Below are 21,667 nucleotides of genomic sequence, written 5' to 3'. Positions count from 1 at the left end.
TGTGGAAAGAATGGGAAAGAATTCCACCTACAAAGTTTCAACAATTTTTGTCCTCGGTTCCCAAACATTTTATTGAATGCTCTTAAACAAAAAGGTGATGCAACAGTGGGAAACATGAAACTGTCCCAGCTTTTTGGGAATTTGTTGCAGCCATAAAATTCAAAGTTAAAGATTATTTGCTGAAAACTATAAAGTTTATTAGTTTGAACATTAAATAGCTTGTCTTTGAGTGCACAGATTTTAATTTAATATAGGTTAAATATGATTTGCAAATCACCGTTTTCAATTTTTTAAAATTATTTCAATGTCCCTATCTCATTGGAATTGGGTTTGCATTTTGTCGTGTTCTATGATAGTTACAGTATATATGTATTAATTTTGTTTATATATTTTTATATTGGAATTTTATTGTTGGCCATGTCATCAGAATAAGTGTAGAATGTCGTGTGCCTCAGGTTTTGGACAGTTTACTGGAGAAGTCCCATTGTGGCTACAGTCCAGACTGGTCGCTGGTGGAAACCATTAATGACCTGCAAATGGGTAATAAAACACACCCAAATCACCACCTCCTGATTTTTGTCTTCTTAATTCACAGCTAAATAAGCTATACCAAAATCTATCCATTAACATGTTGGGTTCAATTAGAACACAGGTGTCAAACTCAATGCCCGGGGCCCGGATCTGGCCTGCCACATCATTTTATGTGGCCCGCAAAAGCAGCTCAAACATGTCAACTTTCATGATCCTTTCTAAAATGTCTACCAAAATTTTAAATTCTCACATGTAATAAATAACAGATATATCCTAAGCATTTTCTTGTTACCAACCCCCTCATGATAGGAACGTAAACAATAATTGAATCAACTGTTATTCTTGACTTCATTATATGGTTTCAGTCATAACAACCCTCCAAGTGAAACGGTAACTAAAATGTGCCCCGCGCCATAAATGAGTTTGACACCCCTGATTTAGAACATGTTCAATTTTTGTGTTATTAATCATCCTTTAGATGTCGACATTGAGCACAATTGTCACGCCTCAATTTTACTGACATTTTTGTCCCATAGATTTAATGTAATTTCACTGGTATAGTATCGTAAACAATTAAAGAATGCCTGATGGGATACATTGATGTTGCATTAGACTTGCATTTTTATCTTGTTAAGTACCAAGTGAGGGTTGTCACTAGTACTGTAGCAAGTTGTCCCAGTACGCTTGAACGCAGCATCAGCCAGTAGTAAAAAGACTGTATGCACTCAGATATTCAGCACCAAAGATGAGTACACACTCCCCTCGAGGGGATAGATAGGAAAGATGTGTGTTTTCCGGCCACACATTTAGACTCTACAATTGGCTTCAACTCCGCTTAACGGTTTTCGACACACACTCACACACACACACGCACACACGCGCACACGCACACACGTATGCAGTCTTTAATGTAGGTCCTGTGTGGTGATGCATGTGATGTAACCCACATCTTGAGCGTGCTACCAGCCATTCAACGTTGTATAAAAAAGACGCTCAGAGAAGGTGAAAACACGCCTGAATAGTCGATACAAACCCCTGCAAACTGCCTTTAACATGACGCCTATTTAGAACAACTCTGAAATGAAATTAGTTCCTGACAAAGAGTCGTATCCCCTTTTACACAGCATAAACACACTACACACACAACCACATTTACTATACACACATATATTTCCTAGGGCTGAAATTTGTTGGTGTGTTTGTTTGATTTGTTTTTTGGTAAAAACAGGAAAACTGCATCACTTTGCACAATATTCAAAGCATCATATGATATAAGTGGGACAACCAATAGCGAGCTGAGCTTTTTATTAAGTTGTGGCTGTATTTTTTTCTCCCTTCTGATTGAAAAGAGCTTTTAATGCTTTACAATAATGACATTAGATAATATAATGATGCGCCGAGGGATTTCTTAATAACAAATCTCATTGATTCTTTTTGAATGTAGAAAAAGGTTTTGTGTTATTCAAAACAAACTAAAAGTCAATTTTGAAAAAGTGCAATATCACCTCAAAAATTGTTACGTTTCTCGAAAAGCAACTATTAGTGTATAATATGCACCTGTAATATGTTTAAGAAATTTAATCATGAAATTGCTTACATATAGAGAGAAATAGATTGCTGGTCATAATAATTGTCACACTTTAACAAAATAGTATAAAAGCCGCACTAAAAAACCAGAAAAAATGGGAATACTGTAGTACTGGTAGTATGAGAGTAAAGTCTAATTTTACAAGTAAAAATGGCATATTTTAGAAAGGTTATGAGTCATACTTTTCGAGAAAAAAGTTGTACTTTTACAAGAACACATTTTTTTGTGGGGACAGATTCTGTATGTAAGTGGCAAGCCCGAAAACCATCATTTAATGTTTGGTGTAAAGTACATCGTCACATGGGCTAAGGAACACTTCAGAAAACAATTGACAGTTAACACGGTTTGTCACTACATCTACAAATGCCAGTTAATACAATGCACGTACTATCTCAAGCAAGACATCTCAAGGCCTGAGTTCATCTGTGACGTACTGATGCAAAGTAGAAAAGTGTGCTGTGGTCTGATGAGTCCACATTTCAAATTATTATTTTTTTGAGATCATGGATGTCAATTGATGATAGAGCCAATTTTGCATTGGATTGGATACAACTTCATTGTATTTATTTGTATTGTATTTATTATCGAATGTCAATCAGATCAGCGTTAACGGCGGTTTACACATCGTTTTTGTATGTTGCAGAACGCATCTTTGAGGATCATGAGAACCTGGTGGAGAACCTGCTAAACTGGACCAGAGACAGCCAGAACCGTCTCATGTTCACTGAACGCATTGAGAAGTATGTGCTGTTTAAGAACCCGCAGGTAATTCACCCATTGACTTCCCACCACCGCCCCCACAAAAAAAGACAAATACAGTGATCCCTCGCTATTTTGCGGTTCGTTTATCGCGGCTTCAGTGCATCGCAGATTTTTTCAAAAATATTCATGGAGTACAGTCCTGTAGATGTTGCTCTATGTGACTCGCTGTTGTTTTGCAGCTTCTCGCGGACCGTTTTCGGACTTTTTGCAGACTTAAAAAAAACATTTTTAATTAATTAATTTTTGTACCTGTATGTTTATTGGTCACTACTTCGCAGATTTTCGTTTATTATGGGTGGTTTTGGTCCCCATTACCCGCAATAAACAAGGGATTACTGTACAATCAAGCATGTACAGTACATTTCTGAATAGCTGCACCTGTCATGGAAATGTCCTCGTCTTTCAGATTTTTATTTACTTTTTTGTGATGCAGAATTATTTGTTGGGGCGGAAGGAGACGTGCGAGATGGCTGAGCGGAACAAAGAGGCCCTGTTAGAGGTTAGTTGACATTGCATGCTGCTTCGTCCCTAAACGCATCATGAGCATGAAAAGCATTAACAATCAAAGTCCCTGACAAAGACTGGTGTGAAAAAGCATCAACAGCTATGGTGATATCTTGGTTGCTCAACATTTCCGGTTTTGTGTCTGTGTCAGGAGTGTTTTGGTGGCAGCTCAGTGTCAGTCCCGGAGATGGAGGGCGTGCTGTGGCTGAAAGAAGATGGAAAAAAGTCCTGGAAGAAACGCTACTTCCTACTGAGAGCGTCTGGGATCTACTACGTCCCCAAAGGCAAAGCCAAGGTGTGTGTGTGTGAGTGCGCGTGATGCGTGTATGAATGTGAAATAATGAAATGCGTTAAATTTAAATGACTATGATGCATTTAATGATGTTTGTTTGAGCAGGCATCCAGAGACCTGGTGTGTTTTCTCCAGTTGGACCATGTGAACGTCTACCACGGCCAAGATTACAAGAGCAAGTACAAGGCTCCGACCGACTTCTGCATGGTTCTCAAGGTAGCATCATCCATCGTACTTGATGACAGTATGGTCTACAGCGCCCTCTAGTGGCCTCTTGTAAATTACTACATTAGGTGAAAGCCCAATAAACCATTTCGGGTATAGCAGCATGAATTAATTTTTTATGGGGGGGGGTAAAAAGTTGTGGAAAAATATGCACATTATGTAATTACAAAAAGTTAAAATCTAAATTCATTAAAGTATTTTTTTCTTTAAATTGAAATTATTGCCATATGAAAATGAGGTAAAAAAAACTCTTGTCAGTCCAAGTTTTGATCTGATTTTGAGAATGAAAACATTTCTGAAAAAGTATGAAGTTAATCATATCGAGCCCTTAGTTTCCCACTCACAGTCGTCCCATTTAGTGGTTGAGAGGTCTTAAATGTTTCAAATTGTGAGAAAGTTTTTTTCGGGAGGTGTATAATCCTTCACCCCGTAGAATAACCTTGCTTCAGTATTAAAGTAGGGTTTTTTGGTTGTATTTTGGTTGTTTTTTTTGGGGGGGGCGGGTTGCATTTTTGGAAGTGGCAGCATGTCACGCGCAGTGATCATACCACTTACAGAGATTTATAAATGTGTTTACGCAGCACCCTCAAATCCAGAAGAAGTCTCAGTACATTAAGTATCTCTGCTGCGATGACGTCAGGACACTCCAGCAATGGGTCAACAGTATTCGCATCGCCAAGGTAACAACATGAAAAAGTTTTGTCACATGATGTCAAACATCCCTGACTGGCTTGGCCTTTGAATGGCAGAAGCATAAACAAAAATGGCATCGGGTCTTGATATTTGGTCTTGTTCTTCCAGTATGGCAAGCAGCTGTACATCAATTTTCAGGAGGCCATGAGGAGGACAGAGGCCGCCTACGACTGGTCGTCGCTGTCCTCCTCCTCAATCAAGTCGGGGTCTTCCTCCTCCAGTCTTCCAGGTGACTTTTGCCTTCACAGGTTTTGCACCAATGTCAATTTCGGGCCACAGCCCAAATGGATCAGCTCAGAATGAGGTGAAATAATATGAAGACAAATATGTTTTGGTTCAACATTCTGCAGATGTGATCAGGGGAAATAAAATCTCAATTTCAAAATCAGAGTATATCCTGAAATAGAGGCAGATTCTATGAGAGGAAAAAACAGGTAGTCTTTATCTTAATGACCCAACAAGAAGAATAGACAAAAAAAGAAATCTGAGAAAATTACTAAAAATGACACAAAATTAAATCAATAATTGCTTAAATGTCTCAAATAATACGTTGCGGCATGGATGACACCAAATCAAATGATGAATACCAAAATGATACCAAATAAAATCGCGAATACCTAAGAGGACACAAAATACTACAGAACAGTACAGATACTACACAACAATCAAAGAAAAATGTCTAAAATTACAATAAATCAAATGGGTCCTCAATTGTTTCTATAGCAAGAGTTTCTAAAACGATACGGTTAAATGAAGAATTCTAAAAGTGTCATGTGTCAATGTGTGTGACAAAATGTAAAGTCTCTCCAATGAAGACAAATGACAAAAGTTTTATCTCCCTGAGTGATGAAAACGTATGAGTGTTTTTCTTGTCCCAATGAAATATTTAACATGTTAAAAATGTAATGGTGCCAAAAAATAAAACTTAACATATTTGCAACATTTTACACCCTTGATTGATACCTCACAAAAAAAACATTTACTGTGTGCAAACACTCACATTCGCCGCTCAAGATGGCTGAAGATTCATGAAATTTAACCCCCCAAAAAACTGGATGAGTCAAAAATTTGTTTGATTCTTATTATTGATTCTTAAAATGACACAATCAAATGAATATTATCTTCGATGACACATCAAATGGCCGATTTCTGATGTCACAAAATGAAAGTAAACATTCTGAAAGTAAACCAAATTAAAGAATTTCGAAAAATATATTCTTAAAAAATTAAGACGAATTTATACAGTAAAATGACACAAAATTCAATGTACAATTTCTGAAATGTCACAAGCAAATGCAATTTTAAAAAGTCACAATATCAAATCAGTTATTAAAATGGCACAAAGTTCAAATTAAGAATCCCTCGAATGACAAAATGAAATTAAGAATCTTAAAATCAATGCAGAATCCCAAAAAGGGTTCAAAATAAATACAATAAACCGAAAAATGACAACAACATTAAATTAAAATTAAATGTATTTTGGTCTGCAATAAACTTGATTCTGTTGATATTCCAGAGTCTCAGTCAAACAACTCCAGCCACTCAGACAGCGGAGTGTCAGAGACAACATCATCAGGCCACGCCCGCTCCCAGAGCGTTGTCAGCTCCATCTTCTCGGATGCGTGGAGGAGGGGAACACAGGGAGAGGTGCGACTGCATCCAAAGCACGCACTTGCGTGCAATCGCACGCACACACACACACACACACACACATTCTCTTCCGACTCCTTGTTCATTGTCAGACCACAATTCCCACGTTTCCCCTCTGCTTTCCTGCCAGCGGTCAAAGGTGAAAGGGCTCGTGGCAGTGCCACTGTGTGCTGGTGGCAGAGGCAGCAGAGGTTAGACAGGAAGTAGTTTGAGTGTGTACGGTTGAATGATTATTTCTTTCTTTTTTGCAGTCCGCATGATATCAAACATCGATACACTTTTCATAACTCTCCAGTCCAGTGAAAAAGCTATAAACTAAACACTGCTTGAAATTTGTGGTGTGATGACACAAGAACGTAGAAATTTCCCCCCAAGTTAGCAGTGACGGGTATCGAGTGCCTGGACACTTACCGTATTGGCCCGAATATAAGACAATGTTTTTGCATTGAAATAAGACTGAAAAAGTGGGGGTTGTCTTGTATCCAGGGTCTAGACATTATACCCATTTACGACGCTAGATGGCGCCAGATATCATTGAAGCGAATGCTGAACTTGACTCCCCAGGCCAAAGTTAACCCCTGTCACGAAGAATAAAAATCAAAATAGCGGTAGCATGAAGAAAAATAAAAAAATAGTGGTATGAAATAAAAGAGAATAAAATAATAGAAGAGATAACAGAAAACGGAGAAACGTAGCGACAATCTCGAGAAAGGTGGGTCAAAGATCGGCCAGGTTAACCGGCAGCTGAGGAGAAGTGATGATGCAATTTACATTTCAAAAACCAGAAGCCATTCATTTACGAATGTGATTGCACTTTAGTTTACATATTTAAATGTTCAGATATTAAGATGTAAATGAGGCAAAATAATAAAAATGTTGTTGTTCTACTTCTTACTTTCATAACTTTGCTGCTGTGAATTGGGAATTTCTCCATTGTGAGACTAATAAAGGTTTTTCTTATCTTATAACATGTTTTTTCTCTCAGATATATTGTTAGAATCATTTGTTTCAGATGTACTGTAATTATCTTCTGTAGAAAAATAATTTGGTGTTCAAAAAGTCTTTTTTCAAACTTGAGTCTTGAAAAAGATGGGGTCGCCTTATAGTCAGGGCCGTCTTGTAATCAGGGCCAATACGGTAAGTGCCTGATTTACGAAAGTTTAAACCAGGTGTCACCAACATTTTTGAGGGTGAGAGCAACTTCATGTGTACCGATTGTGTGAAGGGCTACCAAATTGATACACGTCTGAAATAACATATTTGTCCAAAATACCTTCAATAATATGAGGATGTGTTATTTTTAATACTTGATGATTTAAATTGTCAGACTTTGATCGTGTTTCGAAATGTCTCACAGTACTGCCAATGTTTGCATTTTTAAATCATAATTTCTACTAGCAAATCACAATGTCCAGGCACTGGCGGGCTACTCAAGTGGTCTTCACGGGCTACCTGGTGCCCGCGGGCACCATGTTGGTGACCACTGGTTTAAACGTATAAAAACGGGCACGGAGGTTGCTGGACGTTGTTCTGTCAGGATTTCGCAATCGATCATCTAAATATTTAAATGAAGCACCCCACATCAGTTCTGTAAGCAGGCACTCGGAAATGCCTGATCGAAAAATGTCTGAAAGGCATTTTCTTCTCTCATGCGTTTGATGCACCAATTTACTGGAATGCAGTGGTTGTGGTTTCCTGTTCTGCCTGCAGATGGTGCATTTTCCCATGGCTTGCTGTTTGACTCCATGCATTTGCTTGCTGCAAATTACAATAATGGTTGTTTGTCACTCCTCTCTTCCCCTCTTTTCTTTCACACGTTCCCATGTGTCGTTTTGGTTCGATCCAGATGATGAAGATGGATGCCATCAGTAAGCCCATCCCTTTGCAAATCCCTACCGTCTCCTCCCAGCACCTCCCGCTTTCGCAGGCTCAAACGCTGCCCTCTCGAAGCAGCTACACCGACGGGATGGTTCAGCCCGACGATTCTTCATCTCTGTCCGTGGCCGAAGGTGAGGCCTGCCAGACGGCTTCGGTGGCCGCCTATGTCAAGTACAGCACGTTGGCTCGCCTGCAGAACCAGAACCAGTCTCGAACGCAGCCGGCCGCAAACGCCCCGCTGCCCAACTACAACACTCTCCCGGCCGCTTACGGTGCCACCTCTCCGTCGCCTCCGTCCCCACCGCCGCCTCTTCCACCTGCAGCTCCTGTTCCTGGCTCCGCGGTGAAATTCAGCCTACCCGGTCCCTCGGCTCTGACTCATTCCCCATCAGAGGATGACTTGCACGAACCCTCGTACCTACCACCTCCGCCACCGGAGATTCTGGAAAGCAATGAGTTGCCTCCGCCCCTCGACCCCACACTAGATCACCATGCTCAACTGTCCAACGCTGGCCTCCAGCAGTTCCTGGCGCAAAAGTTCCCCAACATGGTGTATGACTTCACCCCAGCTAGTGCTGAAGAATCCTCTCCCCCTCCGCCTCCACCTGCGGCGGAGCTCTCGACCCCTGCGGCCCTGCGGCCTTTGTCCCCCAACGCCCCGCCTCCGGCACCACCCAAAACCTTCACGGTTGGATTTCCTCCCCAAACTGCACGAAGACCCGCAGGGCCCTCCTCCCTCCCGCTTGCGCTATCCCCAGTGTCACCCACAGCGCCTGCCAGCAGCCACGGGCCTGTAAAGAAGCAGCAGAGTTTCTCGACAGGCCACTCCCCTAATCAGCCACCCCCCACGCTCCCCAAGCAGCACAGCCTCTCCTCCAAAAACCTCGTCCTCTCCCCGTCCTCCTCCTCCTCTTCTGTCTCCATGGCTACCTCGTCGTTGGTCAAGCAGATTGTCAATCAATTCCCGGGAAACGCTGTCTCCTCCCCTCCTCCCTCCTCCAACTCCCTGGAAGGATCAAAGTTAGGTGCTCCTCACTCTCCTCCAGCAGTCAAGGCAAAACCAAAATGGCAGCCGGGCGGCGCTGTCGCTCCCCAGTCGCCCGAGTTCCCCCCGCCTCCTCCTGACGGATCCCTCAACGACTTCCCCCCTCCGCCTTCCTCAAAGACGGGTTCCCCCATAAAAAAGTCACCTTCCACTTCATCCGCTGGCTCCATCAAGCGGGGGCCTCCACCGACCCCACAGAGGGCCTCCTCCGTGCGCTCCAACTCGGGCGAGGGGCCCGACGACAGGCCCAAGAAAGTCGAGAGCCTGCTCAGCAAATTCGGACAAGCCGGTACGTCTTCTAGTTCTTCGTCGGCGACCGGCTCGCCCGCCAAGGAGTCCTCTGCACTCCCGACGCCACTTCCCAAGCCAGGTAAACTGAATTTGGCCAACCTCCCGCTGGCCCTCCAGGGGCTCCAATCAAGCCAGCACCACCAGTCTTCAGATTTCCCTTCGCCGCCACCCCCGCCCCCAGTTTCCCAACCGCAACACCTGGAGTCATACCCAGACTACTTCCCGCCCCCGCCAAGTGACTCTGAGCTCTTTCCTCCTCCACCCCACCCGTCAGAGTTCCATAACCCGCTGAAGGTGGCAGTGGTCAACCCCCAGCCTCAGAAGCAGCAGCAGCCGCCGGCGCCGCTCACGTCTTCGTGGAAGCAAGGCTCCCTGAAAAAGGCAGCGGTGGCACCACCGACGCTAAACCGGCGGTCCAGCAACACGAGCCCGTACGACACGACGACCTCACTGCCGCTCTCGTCGCCGCCCCTTTCTCAGACCCCACCCCCCACCCTCACCTCCTACTCCTCCTCTTCTCCCGTGCCCCCCACCTCACCCAAATCCGCAGCACCGAGCTCCCTGACGCTTAAGACTCACTTCCTGGAGGACCTTAACCGCACTCTGAAGAGGAAGTCCGTTTCCCGCCACGGGTCGCTCAGCTCCTCCCATCTCATCCCCTCCTCCAAGATGGAGCCAGTGGCCACCATGGACGACATGGCCCTCCTCCCGCCCCCGCCGCCCGAGCTCCTGCAGCAGCAACAGGCGGCCCGCGGGCACACGCAAACGCTGTCCCGCCACCACGCGCACTCCCAGTCCGCCAAACACAACGCCAACATCTCAGGCTATGCAACGCTGCGGCGAGGACCACCTCCCGCACCGCCAAAACGGGACCAAAGTACCAAACTAACCGGCGAGTGGTAGAGGACAAAGAAAGACTTTGGAACTATTTATCGTCCCCCCACGGTGGAATCATCTTCCATCTTGAGTCGTGTGACTTTCCCTAATCTTCAAGACGCGGTCAGACCAAAATCCAGCCAAAGTAGTGATTTCATTGGTCCAATCAAATCACACGTGTGGAAGGAAGAAGGCGGGTCACTTCTGACTGGATCCCAATGAACACAAACAGGAAGCAGATTTGCGTTTGCTCGATATTGACTGACCCAATACGCATTATCATTCAAATTATTGTTTGTCTCATTACCAATATATGTTTAAAGTATTCAGTCAAGAAACATACAGTATATACACAATTACAGTGTCTTTACTGTATATGTTTATGTGTATACGGGCAAACTCCTAAAACAGAATCTTTTCACTATTTGTTCAGCTTTGCATTCAAAATAGTAAAACTCGTTCGATTAGAGAGGTTTTGATTGTTAAAGAAACATGAAAGCTGGTACCCAAATGGAACCGCAGCAATGAGGAAGGATGTCGGGCGGTGTAACGAGTTGTGTTTATAGTTAATGTATGTCGTGGACAGGGGAGAAGCGTGAGGGCCTTTTCAGTTCAAACCTTTAGTGTGTTTTTATACAAGATTATTTAATGCTGGAAGGAAGATGTTATCGCCACAATATTATTTGAAGTTTTAAAGGAGGTGTCAAAAAGTTTGATTTTGATGTCAAAAGTATTCATCTTGCTTAAACTGTTCAAATGATAACTTGTAATTTCATCATTTCATTACACGATTGTCACCCACTTAAAATAATGGCCTAAGTCATATTTAATTTAAAAAAAAATGTTTGCCTTAAACATCTCACGGTGCTGGCCACCTCTGCTAAAAGCAGTTGCATCCTTGTTTCAACAGACTGAAATCCAATTTTTTTTTAATTTAGTCAGTATTTGGTTCATTTTTTAGTGTGTTTTTTGAAGAAATAAAAAAAAAGGACAAACTAGGGCCATTATTATAGGACGGTGACGATATATGACCAAATGCTTGCTTGACTATTAGGGGTGTGAACTGTGATTTTTTGTTGCTGTTGTAATTCTCCATTTTAAAAAGGTATAAATGAAAAAATTAGAGAGCTTTTTTTGGGGGGGTGGATAATATATGATGACGAGCGTATACAGTTCTTGAATAGTATATTGTACCCAAAAAAGGCCTCCAGCCAATTAAGACACCTGGTATTCTTCCGCCGTTTAAAATGCCTGTCCTACAGCCACTTTGTCTCAAATCGCTGGCAACGTGCCAAAAAATGGAACCTCCAAAATCGTTCGAGACCTTACACGTTTGTTAATTAAAGGACAACAAGACACTTTGAACACTTCATTTTGGTCCAAAAATGGTATTGGGAGGGCGCGGGTGGGGGTGGGGGGGGGCTTGGCGTGACCAGTGAAATGTAAATATTTTACGCAATTTTGGCACAAGGTTTCAGCCCGATGCAAGCAATAATAAAAGTGAATCTAAAACGGCTACATTTACAAATCCAAAAATAATGGGCTATTAAGTAGAGTAACTTATATGTTACACAATTTACATCGTGTATGTTCATGGCTAAAGTTTACTGAACAAAGATTTATTTTTTGACAAGGTTCAAATGAACTGGGGTCATTGTCCTGCTTAATGCATCGTCACAAATTACAGCTCTACGTATTTGCATTCAAAAGTTTTTAAATAAAACTGGTGGTTTATTAAAGCATGATAAAATGCTGGAATAAAGGTCATGCGTGGTGAAATGAACATGTTGAGAATCTCAGGTCGATGTGCATTGAGAAAGACAGCGGACTCAAGCGGGGATGCTTTCACTTTTGGAGTTCTTGGTCCTTCAAAGGCAGCAGTACAGAAAGAGAAAACACATTTAAGATGATGTCATCGATTGTAATTGGCTGTATGTTGTCTATCGTCAACGACAAATACTACAGAGCACATTTGATACCGTCCGGCATTTCATTAACACATTTTTGTCTGATGAACAGTATGGATTTCCGAATGTCTTAACAAAAAGAAAACCCCTAAATAGGAACTGAATGCTTTTGACTGGACAGCGATGACAAGGCGATGCCTGCCATGAGGTCATAAAACGCGATTACCAGAACATCGATCCACTAGGCATCGATGTATATGTAGTGAGCACGTTTGTCGGTCCGGAGAACCATGACATTCTCCCCTTGCAGCCTCCTCATCGTTGTTTCTCCATCTGCTATAAAAATCTGAAGACGTTGCAGGATGGATCAGAAAAGAACCTACAACAACATCTTTCTGAAGTAGGCTACACAGATATCTGACCTAAAATGTCAGCATTTTGCCTCCCTTTGCGATGAAAGTCAGCAAAGGTTGGATTCAGTTACCGATAATATATTTTATCCAGCTACACTCATAGTGATTTTTTTTCTTTCTGATCTACTCACAAAACAGCCAACTACTGCAATTGTTAATTATACCCATTCAAAATTTCTCATGAAAAAAAATCATTTCCATCATAACGAATTAAGGGAGCAGGAAGCTATTTGGGTATTTTAGGCATTTAGGTAGGTGAACCCACGACACCATTGGAGTTGTTGAACGCATGAGACGGGCCTTTAATACACTGTATGAGCGATTTGAGCAGAAATGCAGCACACTTGGCGGAAACAACAGTGGAAGAAATCAGTCGGTCAGAGACGAGAGAAAACAAATGTTCGACAAGATTATGGTCAACATCAGTGTTCAGATGAAAGCTAGGTTTGATCATTTTGTGAGCTAGCTTTCCTCGGTTTGGTCGACTGTACAAAATTTAATGATGTCACAACATTTTGATGACACCAAACTGCAGAGCCTGTCAAAATCTTATAACAAAATAAATTAGTCTAAGAAAAATACAATAGAATATTGTATTTTTACCCATGGGGTCAAATTTTGGATATGAAATAACCAGTAGCCAATTGAATAAGCTACTGTTTTTGGTTGATACATTTGTAATCTTACACTAAAGGAGTCGGTGCCTCACCAACCATGAACCTAACCTGCCACATGAGTTTTTGGAATGTGGGAGGAACCGGAGTACCTGGAGAAAACCTACGCAGGCCCGGGGAGAACATGCAAATTCCACAAAGGAAGGCCGGAGCCGGAATCGGAATCGGACCCTGCACCTCTACACTGTGAGGCCGACATGCCAACCAGTTATCCACTGTGATGCCCCGCGTACAGGCCTACAGTTAAAATGTCATATTTCCCTCGGCCTCCTTGAAAAGGAATAAGTGGCCGATGACTTTCATGTTTACAACATACCTTCACCATGCACGGTGGTCCTATTTCTCCCTTGAGGCCCCTCCAGCCTGTGTAGCCCTTCTCTCCCTGCAACAAACCAACACGGCTTGTGAACGCAACCTACAGTACATTGCGGGAGGGGGCTGGTTTGCGGATCACATTGGAGGAGACCTGGTGCCCACTCGATCCCATGGACCCTTTTTTTCCTGCTGCTCCCTCCGCACCCATCACACCCGCTTGACCCTGAAACGCACATTGCATACTTGTTTCTGATGTTTCAAGTGTGTGTGTGTGTTTGCGTGTGCGCATCTACCTTTGATCCCCTGACTCCTCGACAGCCCTTTAAAAAGGATCACAAGCCACAGAAAATTACACTGACGGACCAATCACAATGACTGCGTATGAATGTAAGGAATAATTTCATTTTTGCGACATAAAAACAAATGGTCAATTATTATTATGACATGACGTGAATAGAGTAGAATTATATTGATTGTATATGTTCAGCAGATATAATAAATTCATATGGGATCATAAATGTATATGATGAAACCGTAATGTTCAGCGCGAATATTAATATAACAAATCTAATCCCTCCCCCCCAAAAAAACCCAGATGTGTTATACAATATAATTTCCATCCATCCATCCATCTTCTACCGCTTATCCGGGACCGGGTCGCGGGGGCAACAGCTTTAGCAGGGAAGCCCAGACGTCCCTCTCCCTAGCTACTTCTTCCAGCTCTCCCCGGGGGATCCCGAGACGTTCCCAGGCCAGCTGGGTGACATAGTCTCTCCAGCGTGTCCTGGGTCTTCCTCGGGGTCTCCTCCCGGTGGGACATGCCCGGAACACCTCACCAGGGAGGCGCTAAGGAGGCATCCGAATCAGATGCCCAAGCCACCTCATCTGGCTCCTCTCGATGTGGAGGAGAAGCGGCTCGACTCTGAGCCCCTCCCGGATGACCGAGCTTCTCACCTTATCTCTAAGGGAGAGCCCGGACACCCTGCGGAGAAAACTCATTTCGGCCGCTTGTATCCGGGATCTCGTTCTTTCGGTCACGACCCATAGCTCGTGACCATAGATGAGGGTTGGGACGTAGATCGACCGGTAAATTGAGAGCTTCGCCCTTTGGCTCAGCTCCTTCTTCACCACGACAGACCAATACAACGTCCGCATCACAGCAGACGCTGCACCGATCCGCCTGTCGATCTCCCGCTCTCTCCTGCCCCCACTCGTGAACAAGACCCCAAGATACTTGAACTCCTCCACTTGGGGCAAGATCTCCCCCCCGACCCGGAGGGGGCACTCCACCCTTTTCCGACTGAGGACCATGGTTTCAGATTTGGAGGTGCTGATTTTCATCCCAACCGCTTCACACTCGGCTGTGAAACGCTCCAGTGAGAGTTGGAGAGCCCTGTTTGAAGGAGCCAACAGCACCACATCATCTGCAAAAAGCAGGGATGCAATACTGAGGCCACCAAAACGGACCCCCTCAACGCTTCGGCTGCGCCTAGCGATTCTGTCCATGAAGGTTATGAACAGAATCGGTGACAAAGGGCAGCCTTGGCGGAGTCCTACCCTCACTGGAAACGATTCCGACTTACTGCCGGCAATGCGAACCAAACTCTGACATCGGTGGTATAGTGACCGAACAGCCCGTATCAGGGGGTTCGGGACTCCATACCCACGAAGCACCCCCCACAGAACTCCCCGAGGGACACGGTCAAACGCCTTCTCCATGTCCACAAAACACATGTAGACTGGTTGGGCGAATTCCCACATACCCTCGAGAACCCTGCTAAGGGTGTAGAGCTGGTCCACTGTTCCACGGCCGGGACGAAATCCACACTGCTCCTCCTCAATCTGAGGCTCGACTTCCTGACGGACCCTCCTCTCCAGCACTCCTGAATAGACCTTACCAGGGAGGCTGAGGAGTGTGATCCCTCTGTCGTTGGAACACACCCTCCGGTCCCCCTTTTTAAAAAGAGGGACGACCACCCCGGTCTGCCAATCCAGAGGCACTCTCCCTGTTGACCACGCGATGTTGCAGAGGCGTGTCAACCAGGACAGCCCCACAACATCCAGAGCCTTGAGGAACTCCGGGCGGATCTCATCCACCCCTGGGGCCTTGCCACCGAGGAGCTTTTTAACCACATCGGTGACTTCAACCACAGAGATAGGAGAGCCCACCTCAGAGTCCCCAGGCTCTGCTTCCTCCAAGGAAGGCGTGTTGGTGGAGTTGAGGAGGTCTTCGAAGTACTCTGCCCACCGGTTCACAACGTCCCGAGTCGAAGTCAGCAGCGCCCCATCCCCACTGTACACAGTGTTAGTGGTGCACTGCTTCCCCCTCCTGAGACGTCGGATGGTGGACCAGAATTTCCTCGAAGCCGTCCGGAAGTCGGCTTCCATGGCCTCACCGAACTCTTCCCATGCTCGGGTTTTTGCCTCGGCGACCACCGAAGCTGCGTTCCGCTTGGCCAGTCGGTACCCGTCAGCTGCCTCTGGGGTCCCACAGGCCATAAAGGCTCGATAAGACTCCTTCTTCAGCTTGACGGCATCCCTTACTGCTGGTGTCCACCAGCGAGTACGAGGGTTGCCGCCACGACAGGCACCAACCACCTTACGGCCACAACTCAGATTGGCCGCCTCAACAATAGAGGCACGGAACATGGTCCACTCAGACTCAATGTCCCCCGTCTCCCCCGGAACATGGGAAAAGCTCTGTCGGAGGTGGGAGTTGAAACTCCTTCTGACAGGGGATTCCGCCAGACGCTCCCAACAAACCCTCACAATACGTTTGGGTCTGCCAGGACGGACCGGCATCTTCCCCCACCATCGGAGCCTACTCACCACCAGGTGGTGATCAGTTGACAGCTCCGCCCCTCTCTTCACCCGAGTGTCCAGAACATGCGGCTGCAAATCCGATGACACGACCACAAGGTCGATCATCGAACTACGGCCTAGGGTGTCCTGGTGCCAAGTGCACATATGGACACCCTTATGTTTGAACAAGGTGTTCGTTATGGACAGTCCGTGACGAGCACAGAAGTCCAATAACAAAACACCACTCGAGTTCTGATCGGGGGGGCCGTTCCTCCCAATCACGCCCCTCCAGGTCTCACTGTCATTGCCCACGTGAGCATTGAAGTCCCCCAGTAGAACAAGGGAGTCCCCAGCAGGAGTACTCTCCAGCACACCCTCCAAGGACTCCAAAAAGGGTGGGTATGCTGAGCTGCTGTTTGGGGCATATGCACAAACAACAGTCAGGACCCGTCCCCCCACCCGCAGGCGGAGGGATGCAACCCTCTCGTCCACCGGTGTGAACCCCAATGTACAGGCACTGAGCCGGGGGGCAATAAGTATGCCCACACCTGCTCTGCGCCTCTCACTGTGAGCAACTCCAGAGTGAAAGAGAGTCCAACCCCTCTCGAGAGGACTGGTACCAGAACCTAGGCTGTGTGTGGAGGCAAGTCCGACTATATCCAGTCGGAACTTCTCTGCCTCACACACCAGTTCGGGCTCCTTCCCTGCCAGAGAGGTGACATTCCATGTCCCAAGAGCTAGCTTCTGCAGCCGAGGATCGGACCGCCAGGGTCCCCGCCTTTGGCTGCCGCCCAGCTCGCATTGCACCCGACCCCTTTGACCACTCCCACGGGTGGTGAGACCATGAGAAGGGGGACCCACGTTGTCTCTTCGGGCTGAGCCCGGCCGGGCCCCATGGGTGTAGGCCCGGCCACCAGGCGCTCGCCAACGAGCCCCACCTCCAGGCCTGGCTCCAGAGGGGGGCCCCGGTGACCCGCGTCCGGTCAAGGGAAACTGAGTACCATCGATTTTATTTTTCATAAGGGGCTTTTGTGAGCCGTGCTTTGTCTGGTCCCTCACCTAGGACCTGTTTGCCATGGGTGACCCTGCCAGGGGCATAAAGCCCCAGACAACTTAGCTCCTAGGATCATTGGGACACACAAACCCCTCCACCACGGTAAGGTGACGGCTCACGGAGAGGACAATATAATTTGAATTTTTTAAATTGTGAAATAGTGTGACAGATAAATAAACAAACACCAGCAGTGGTGAATGTGAAGGTGTGTGCATGTAAATCAGTGGTAACGCCTAAACATTAATGATTTAATCGGTAATCATCTGACATTATTTTTTGAAGACAATGAACATTATGCTACAATATAATCACATGATCAACCCCGGCTGGGTCACCTGGAGGAGGGCGTCTGATAGTTGAAAGACCCGAAACGTCCAGTGAATCCAGGAACATCACTGATGATGTGCCCAGACTAGGCATCAGTAGATGTATGTACACAGCGAATACCCTGAGAGATCAGTGACAGCCAGGAAAGACTGGATGACAACCATGAAGAGCGTGGTGACGACTGGAGAGACGGCAACCGGGGCAGAACGGGTCAGCAACCCAATCTGCATCCTCTGAGAGGAGGGACCCAACCAAGCTACGATGAACTCAATGGAAAAATACCCCCAGGGGTGCCCGAGAGGGGGGGAGGATGAGCACCCCAGTCGGACGGACACAACGGCTACAGACTCAGGCAACGGACAATCGACTTTGAGTAAAACGTGTACATGCGGCAAAGTCTGCAAGAACATCCATGGCTTGAAGATCCACCGAGCGAGGATGAAGTGCCCGTTGGGAGCAGAAACAACACAACACACAGGTGTTACACCTGGTGAGACGCAGGAGGTGCCAGGCCCGGAGTCACCCCACAGTACCCAGAACCTCCACGTGTTGCAAACTAATCCCTCGAGCATCAAGTCTGAAACGAGGCGGATCAAATGGCCTGCAGCTAGCATGACCTCTCTCTGGAAGCAATTCGACGACGATGTCGACCAAATTCTGGAGGCTATGGCGAAGGGACACGCCGACGGGAAGCTACAAGCTATGACAGCAGTCATTGTCAGCTTCGCAGCAGAAAGGTTTGGCGAGGAGGAGAAGAAAAGCCCGGGAACAACGTACGCAAAGAATCAAAGAGCGGTAAGGATCCACAACATCAGGCAGGAGATGAAAACGCTGAAGTCCCAGTACAAGGCGGCAGGACAAGAGGAACGCACTGGCCTGGCCCAGCTAATGTGCATCCTACGGAAAAAGATTAGAGTTCTCCGCCGTGCAGAGTGGCACCGGAGGCGGCGACGCGAGAGGGCACGGAAGCGTGCTGCTTTCATCGCTAACCCCTTCAAGTTCACGAAGGATTTGCTGGGGCAGAAGCGGAGTGGCAATCTGGTCTCCTCGCAGGAAATCATAAACCAACATCTGAAGCAGACGTACAGCGACCCCGCAAGAGAGCAGGAGCTGGGAGAATGCAACATCCTCATAGACCCCCCTGAACCTGAAGAGCAGTTCGACATGTCGGAGCTGCAGCTAAAGGAAGTCAGGGAGGTTGTCCGCAGAGCAAGGGCGAGCTCTGCTCCAGGACCGAGTGGCACTTCATACAAAGTGTACAAGAACTGTCCCAAACTCTTGCTGCGTCCGTGGACAATCCTGCGAGTCTTCTGGAGAAGGGGAAGGATCCCTGAACAATGGAGAATGGCTGAAGGGGTATGGATCCCGAAGGAGGAAAACTCCACTCAGCTAGACCAGTTCCGCATCATCTCCCTGCTGTGTGTTGAGGCAAAGGTTTTCTTCAGTGCTGTTTCCAAGCGGCTGTGTACCTACCTGGCAAAGAACTCCTACATCGATACATCTGTCCAGAAAGGTGGCATCTCAGGAATTTCAGGATGTTTGGAACATACCGGTGTGGTCACACAGCTTATTCGGGAGGCCAGAGAGAACAAAGGTAACCTATCAGTGCTGTGGCTTGACCTGGCAAATGCATTCGGCTCCATTCCACACAAGCTCGTCCAGCTCACTCTGACAAAGCATCATGTACCCAGCAGATGCAGAGATCTCATCGCTGATTATTACAGCAATTTCAGGATGAGGATCTCTTCAGGAGCAATGACATCCAGTTGGCACAAGGTGGAGATCGGCATCATCACAGGGTGTAGTATCTCTGTGACACTGTTCTCGCTAGCCATGAACATGCTCACAAAATCTGCTGAGCCAGAGTGCAGAGGGCCCCGCATGAACTCCGGACAACGGCAACCACCCATCAGGGCATTCATGGATGACCTCACAGTCACGACAGAATCAGTCCCAGGCTGCCGGTGGATTCTGAAGGGTCTTGAAAAGCTGGTGGCGTAGGCCCGGATGCGTTTCAAACCCGCCAAATCAAGATCTATGGTGCTAAGGAAAGGGAAGGTGGAAAACAAGTTCCGGTTCACCATCTCAGGCACAGCCATTCCATCAATCTCAGAGAAGCCGGTCAAGATCCTAGGGAAGGTTTTCGACTGCTCTCTGAGAGACACAAAATCTATCCAGTCGACATGCACGGAGTTGGATGGCTGGCTGAAATCAGTGGACAAGTCAGGCCTACCGGGGAAGTTTAAAGCCTGGGTATACCAGCACGGCATTCTTCCCAGGATCCTGTGGCCCCTCCTGGTCTACTCCGTCCCCATCTCGACAGTTGAGACCTTAGAGAGGAAGGTCAGCAGCCACCTCCGGAGATGGCTAGGACTTCCAAAGAGCCTCAGCAGCATCGCTCTCTACGGAAACAGCAACAAACTGCAACTGCCCTTCAAATCCTTGGAGGAGGAATTTAAGGTCACCAGAGCCAGAGAAGTGGATCAATACAGGGACTCAAGAGATCCGAAGGTGGCTACGGCTGGGATCCAAGTGAGGACTGGCAGGAAATGGAGGGCAGAAGAAGCGGTTGAAGAGGCAGATGCAAGGCTCCGGCACAGGTGCTTGACTGGAGTGGTCACACGAGGTCGAGCTGGGCTCGGATCCTTTCCATCTCCCCAGCTGAACACCAAGGGGAAGGAGGGGCGACGTCTTGTCCAGGACGAGGTGAGAGCAGCAGTGGAGGACACAAGAACCTGCAAGGCTGTGTGAATGAAACAACAGGGTGCTTGGACAAGATGGGAGAACGCAGTTGAGAGGAAAGTGACCTGGGCAGAGCTTTGGAAAGCAGAGCCTCAACGCATTAAATTCCTCATCCAGGCAGTTTATGATGTGCTCCCAAGCCCGTCAAATCTGCACATGGGGCATAGCAGAGACACCGGCATGCCCACTGTACTCCAAGCGAGGAACCCTGGAACACATCCTCAGTGGCTGCACAAGGGCACTTGGAGATGGACGGTACAGGTGGAGGCATGATCAAGTCCTTAAGACTATCGCGGAAGCTATTACCGCAGGGCTGGCATGGGCTAAACAGTTCCGCCCCTCCAATAAAACCATCGCCTTTGTCAGAGCTGGGGACAAGCCTACCGCGGCCAGCAGAACATCATCTGCAGGCATCCTGACATCTGCAAGAGACTGGCAGTTGTTGGTGGATCTTGAAAAAAAGCTGAAGTTCCCCAGTCATATTGCAGTTACCACCCTACGACCTGACATTGTCCTCGTATCGGAGTCCACCAAACAAGCAGTGCCGTGGGAAGATCGCTTGGAAGAAGCCTTTGAGAGGAAGCTCTCCAAGTACGCAGGACTGGTCAGCGACTGCCAGCTGGCTGGTTGGAGAGCCAGGTGTTTCCCTGTGGAGGTTGGTTGCAGAGGATTTGCAGCCCGTTCCTTGGCCAGAGCCTACTGTATTTTAGGCATCGATGGAGAGAGGAAAAGGAGAGCCATCCGCAATACCACTGAAGCGGCAGAAAGAGCCTCAAGATGGCTGTGGCTCAAAAGAGGAGATCCATGGAGTCATGGTAGCTAGCTGGCTGTCTGGACACAAGCCGGGACTTGATCAACCCCGGCTGGGTCACCTGGAGGAGGGCGTCTGATAGTTGAAAGACCCGAAACGTCCAGTGAATCCAGGAACATCACTGATGATGTGCCCAGACTAGGCATCAGTAGATGTATGTACACAACATGACTGTTTTATACTCTATGAAACAGTGACTAGAATATATACTGTACCACATATAATATCATAGATAGATAGATAGATAGATAGATAGATAGATAGATAGATACTTTGACTCAAAACAC

General features: G+C 46.7%; 1 protein-coding gene and 2 long non-coding RNA genes across 5 annotated transcripts in view; 1 reads left to right on the top strand and 2 right to left on the bottom strand.

Annotated features, from left to right (window-relative positions):
• raph1a (Ras association (RalGDS/AF-6) and pleckstrin homology domains 1a) overlaps positions 1 to 11,098 on the top strand; it is a 57,394-nt gene extending 46,296 nt beyond the window's left edge. For all 3 annotated transcript variants that reach the window (XM_052081828.1, XM_052081829.1, XM_052081827.1), the window contains 9 exons: positions 456 to 540; positions 2,763 to 2,884; positions 3,315 to 3,380; positions 3,537 to 3,680; positions 3,783 to 3,893; positions 4,484 to 4,582; positions 4,704 to 4,824; positions 6,112 to 6,242; positions 8,092 to 11,098. In XM_052081828.1, coding sequence (XP_051937788.1) covers positions 456 to 540; positions 2,763 to 2,884; positions 3,315 to 3,380; positions 3,537 to 3,680; positions 3,783 to 3,893; positions 4,484 to 4,582; positions 4,704 to 4,824; positions 6,112 to 6,242; positions 8,092 to 10,362 — 3,150 coding nt within the window. In that variant the 3' untranslated portion in view covers positions 10,363 to 11,098. The remainder of the gene's footprint in view (positions 1 to 455; positions 541 to 2,762; positions 2,885 to 3,314; positions 3,381 to 3,536; positions 3,681 to 3,782; positions 3,894 to 4,483; positions 4,583 to 4,703; positions 4,825 to 6,111; positions 6,243 to 8,091) is intronic.
• Positions 11,099 to 12,045: 947 nt separating this feature from the next.
• On the bottom strand, positions 12,046 to 12,602 carry LOC127611363 (uncharacterized). The gene is made up of 2 exons (XR_007965302.1): positions 12,469 to 12,602; positions 12,046 to 12,201 (listed from the first exon to the last, which is right to left on the bottom strand). It is a non-coding gene; the product is annotated as an uncharacterized LOC127611363 (long non-coding RNA).
• A 797-nt stretch (positions 12,603 to 13,399) lies between these two features.
• LOC127611362 (uncharacterized) lies at positions 13,400 to 14,095 on the bottom strand. Its single transcript, XR_007965301.1, has 3 exons — positions 13,938 to 14,095; positions 13,796 to 13,867; positions 13,400 to 13,711 (listed from the first exon to the last, which is right to left on the bottom strand). It is a non-coding gene; the product is annotated as an uncharacterized LOC127611362 (long non-coding RNA).
• Between the last annotated feature and the right edge of the window lie 7,572 nt (positions 14,096 to 21,667).

This window comes from Hippocampus zosterae, chromosome 12 (assembly GCF_025434085.1).
Source record: "Hippocampus zosterae strain Florida chromosome 12, ASM2543408v3, whole genome shotgun sequence".
Classification (NCBI taxonomy): domain Eukaryota; kingdom Metazoa; phylum Chordata; class Actinopteri; order Syngnathiformes; family Syngnathidae; genus Hippocampus; species Hippocampus zosterae.
This window is presented reverse-complemented; position numbering and strand designations above follow the sequence as displayed.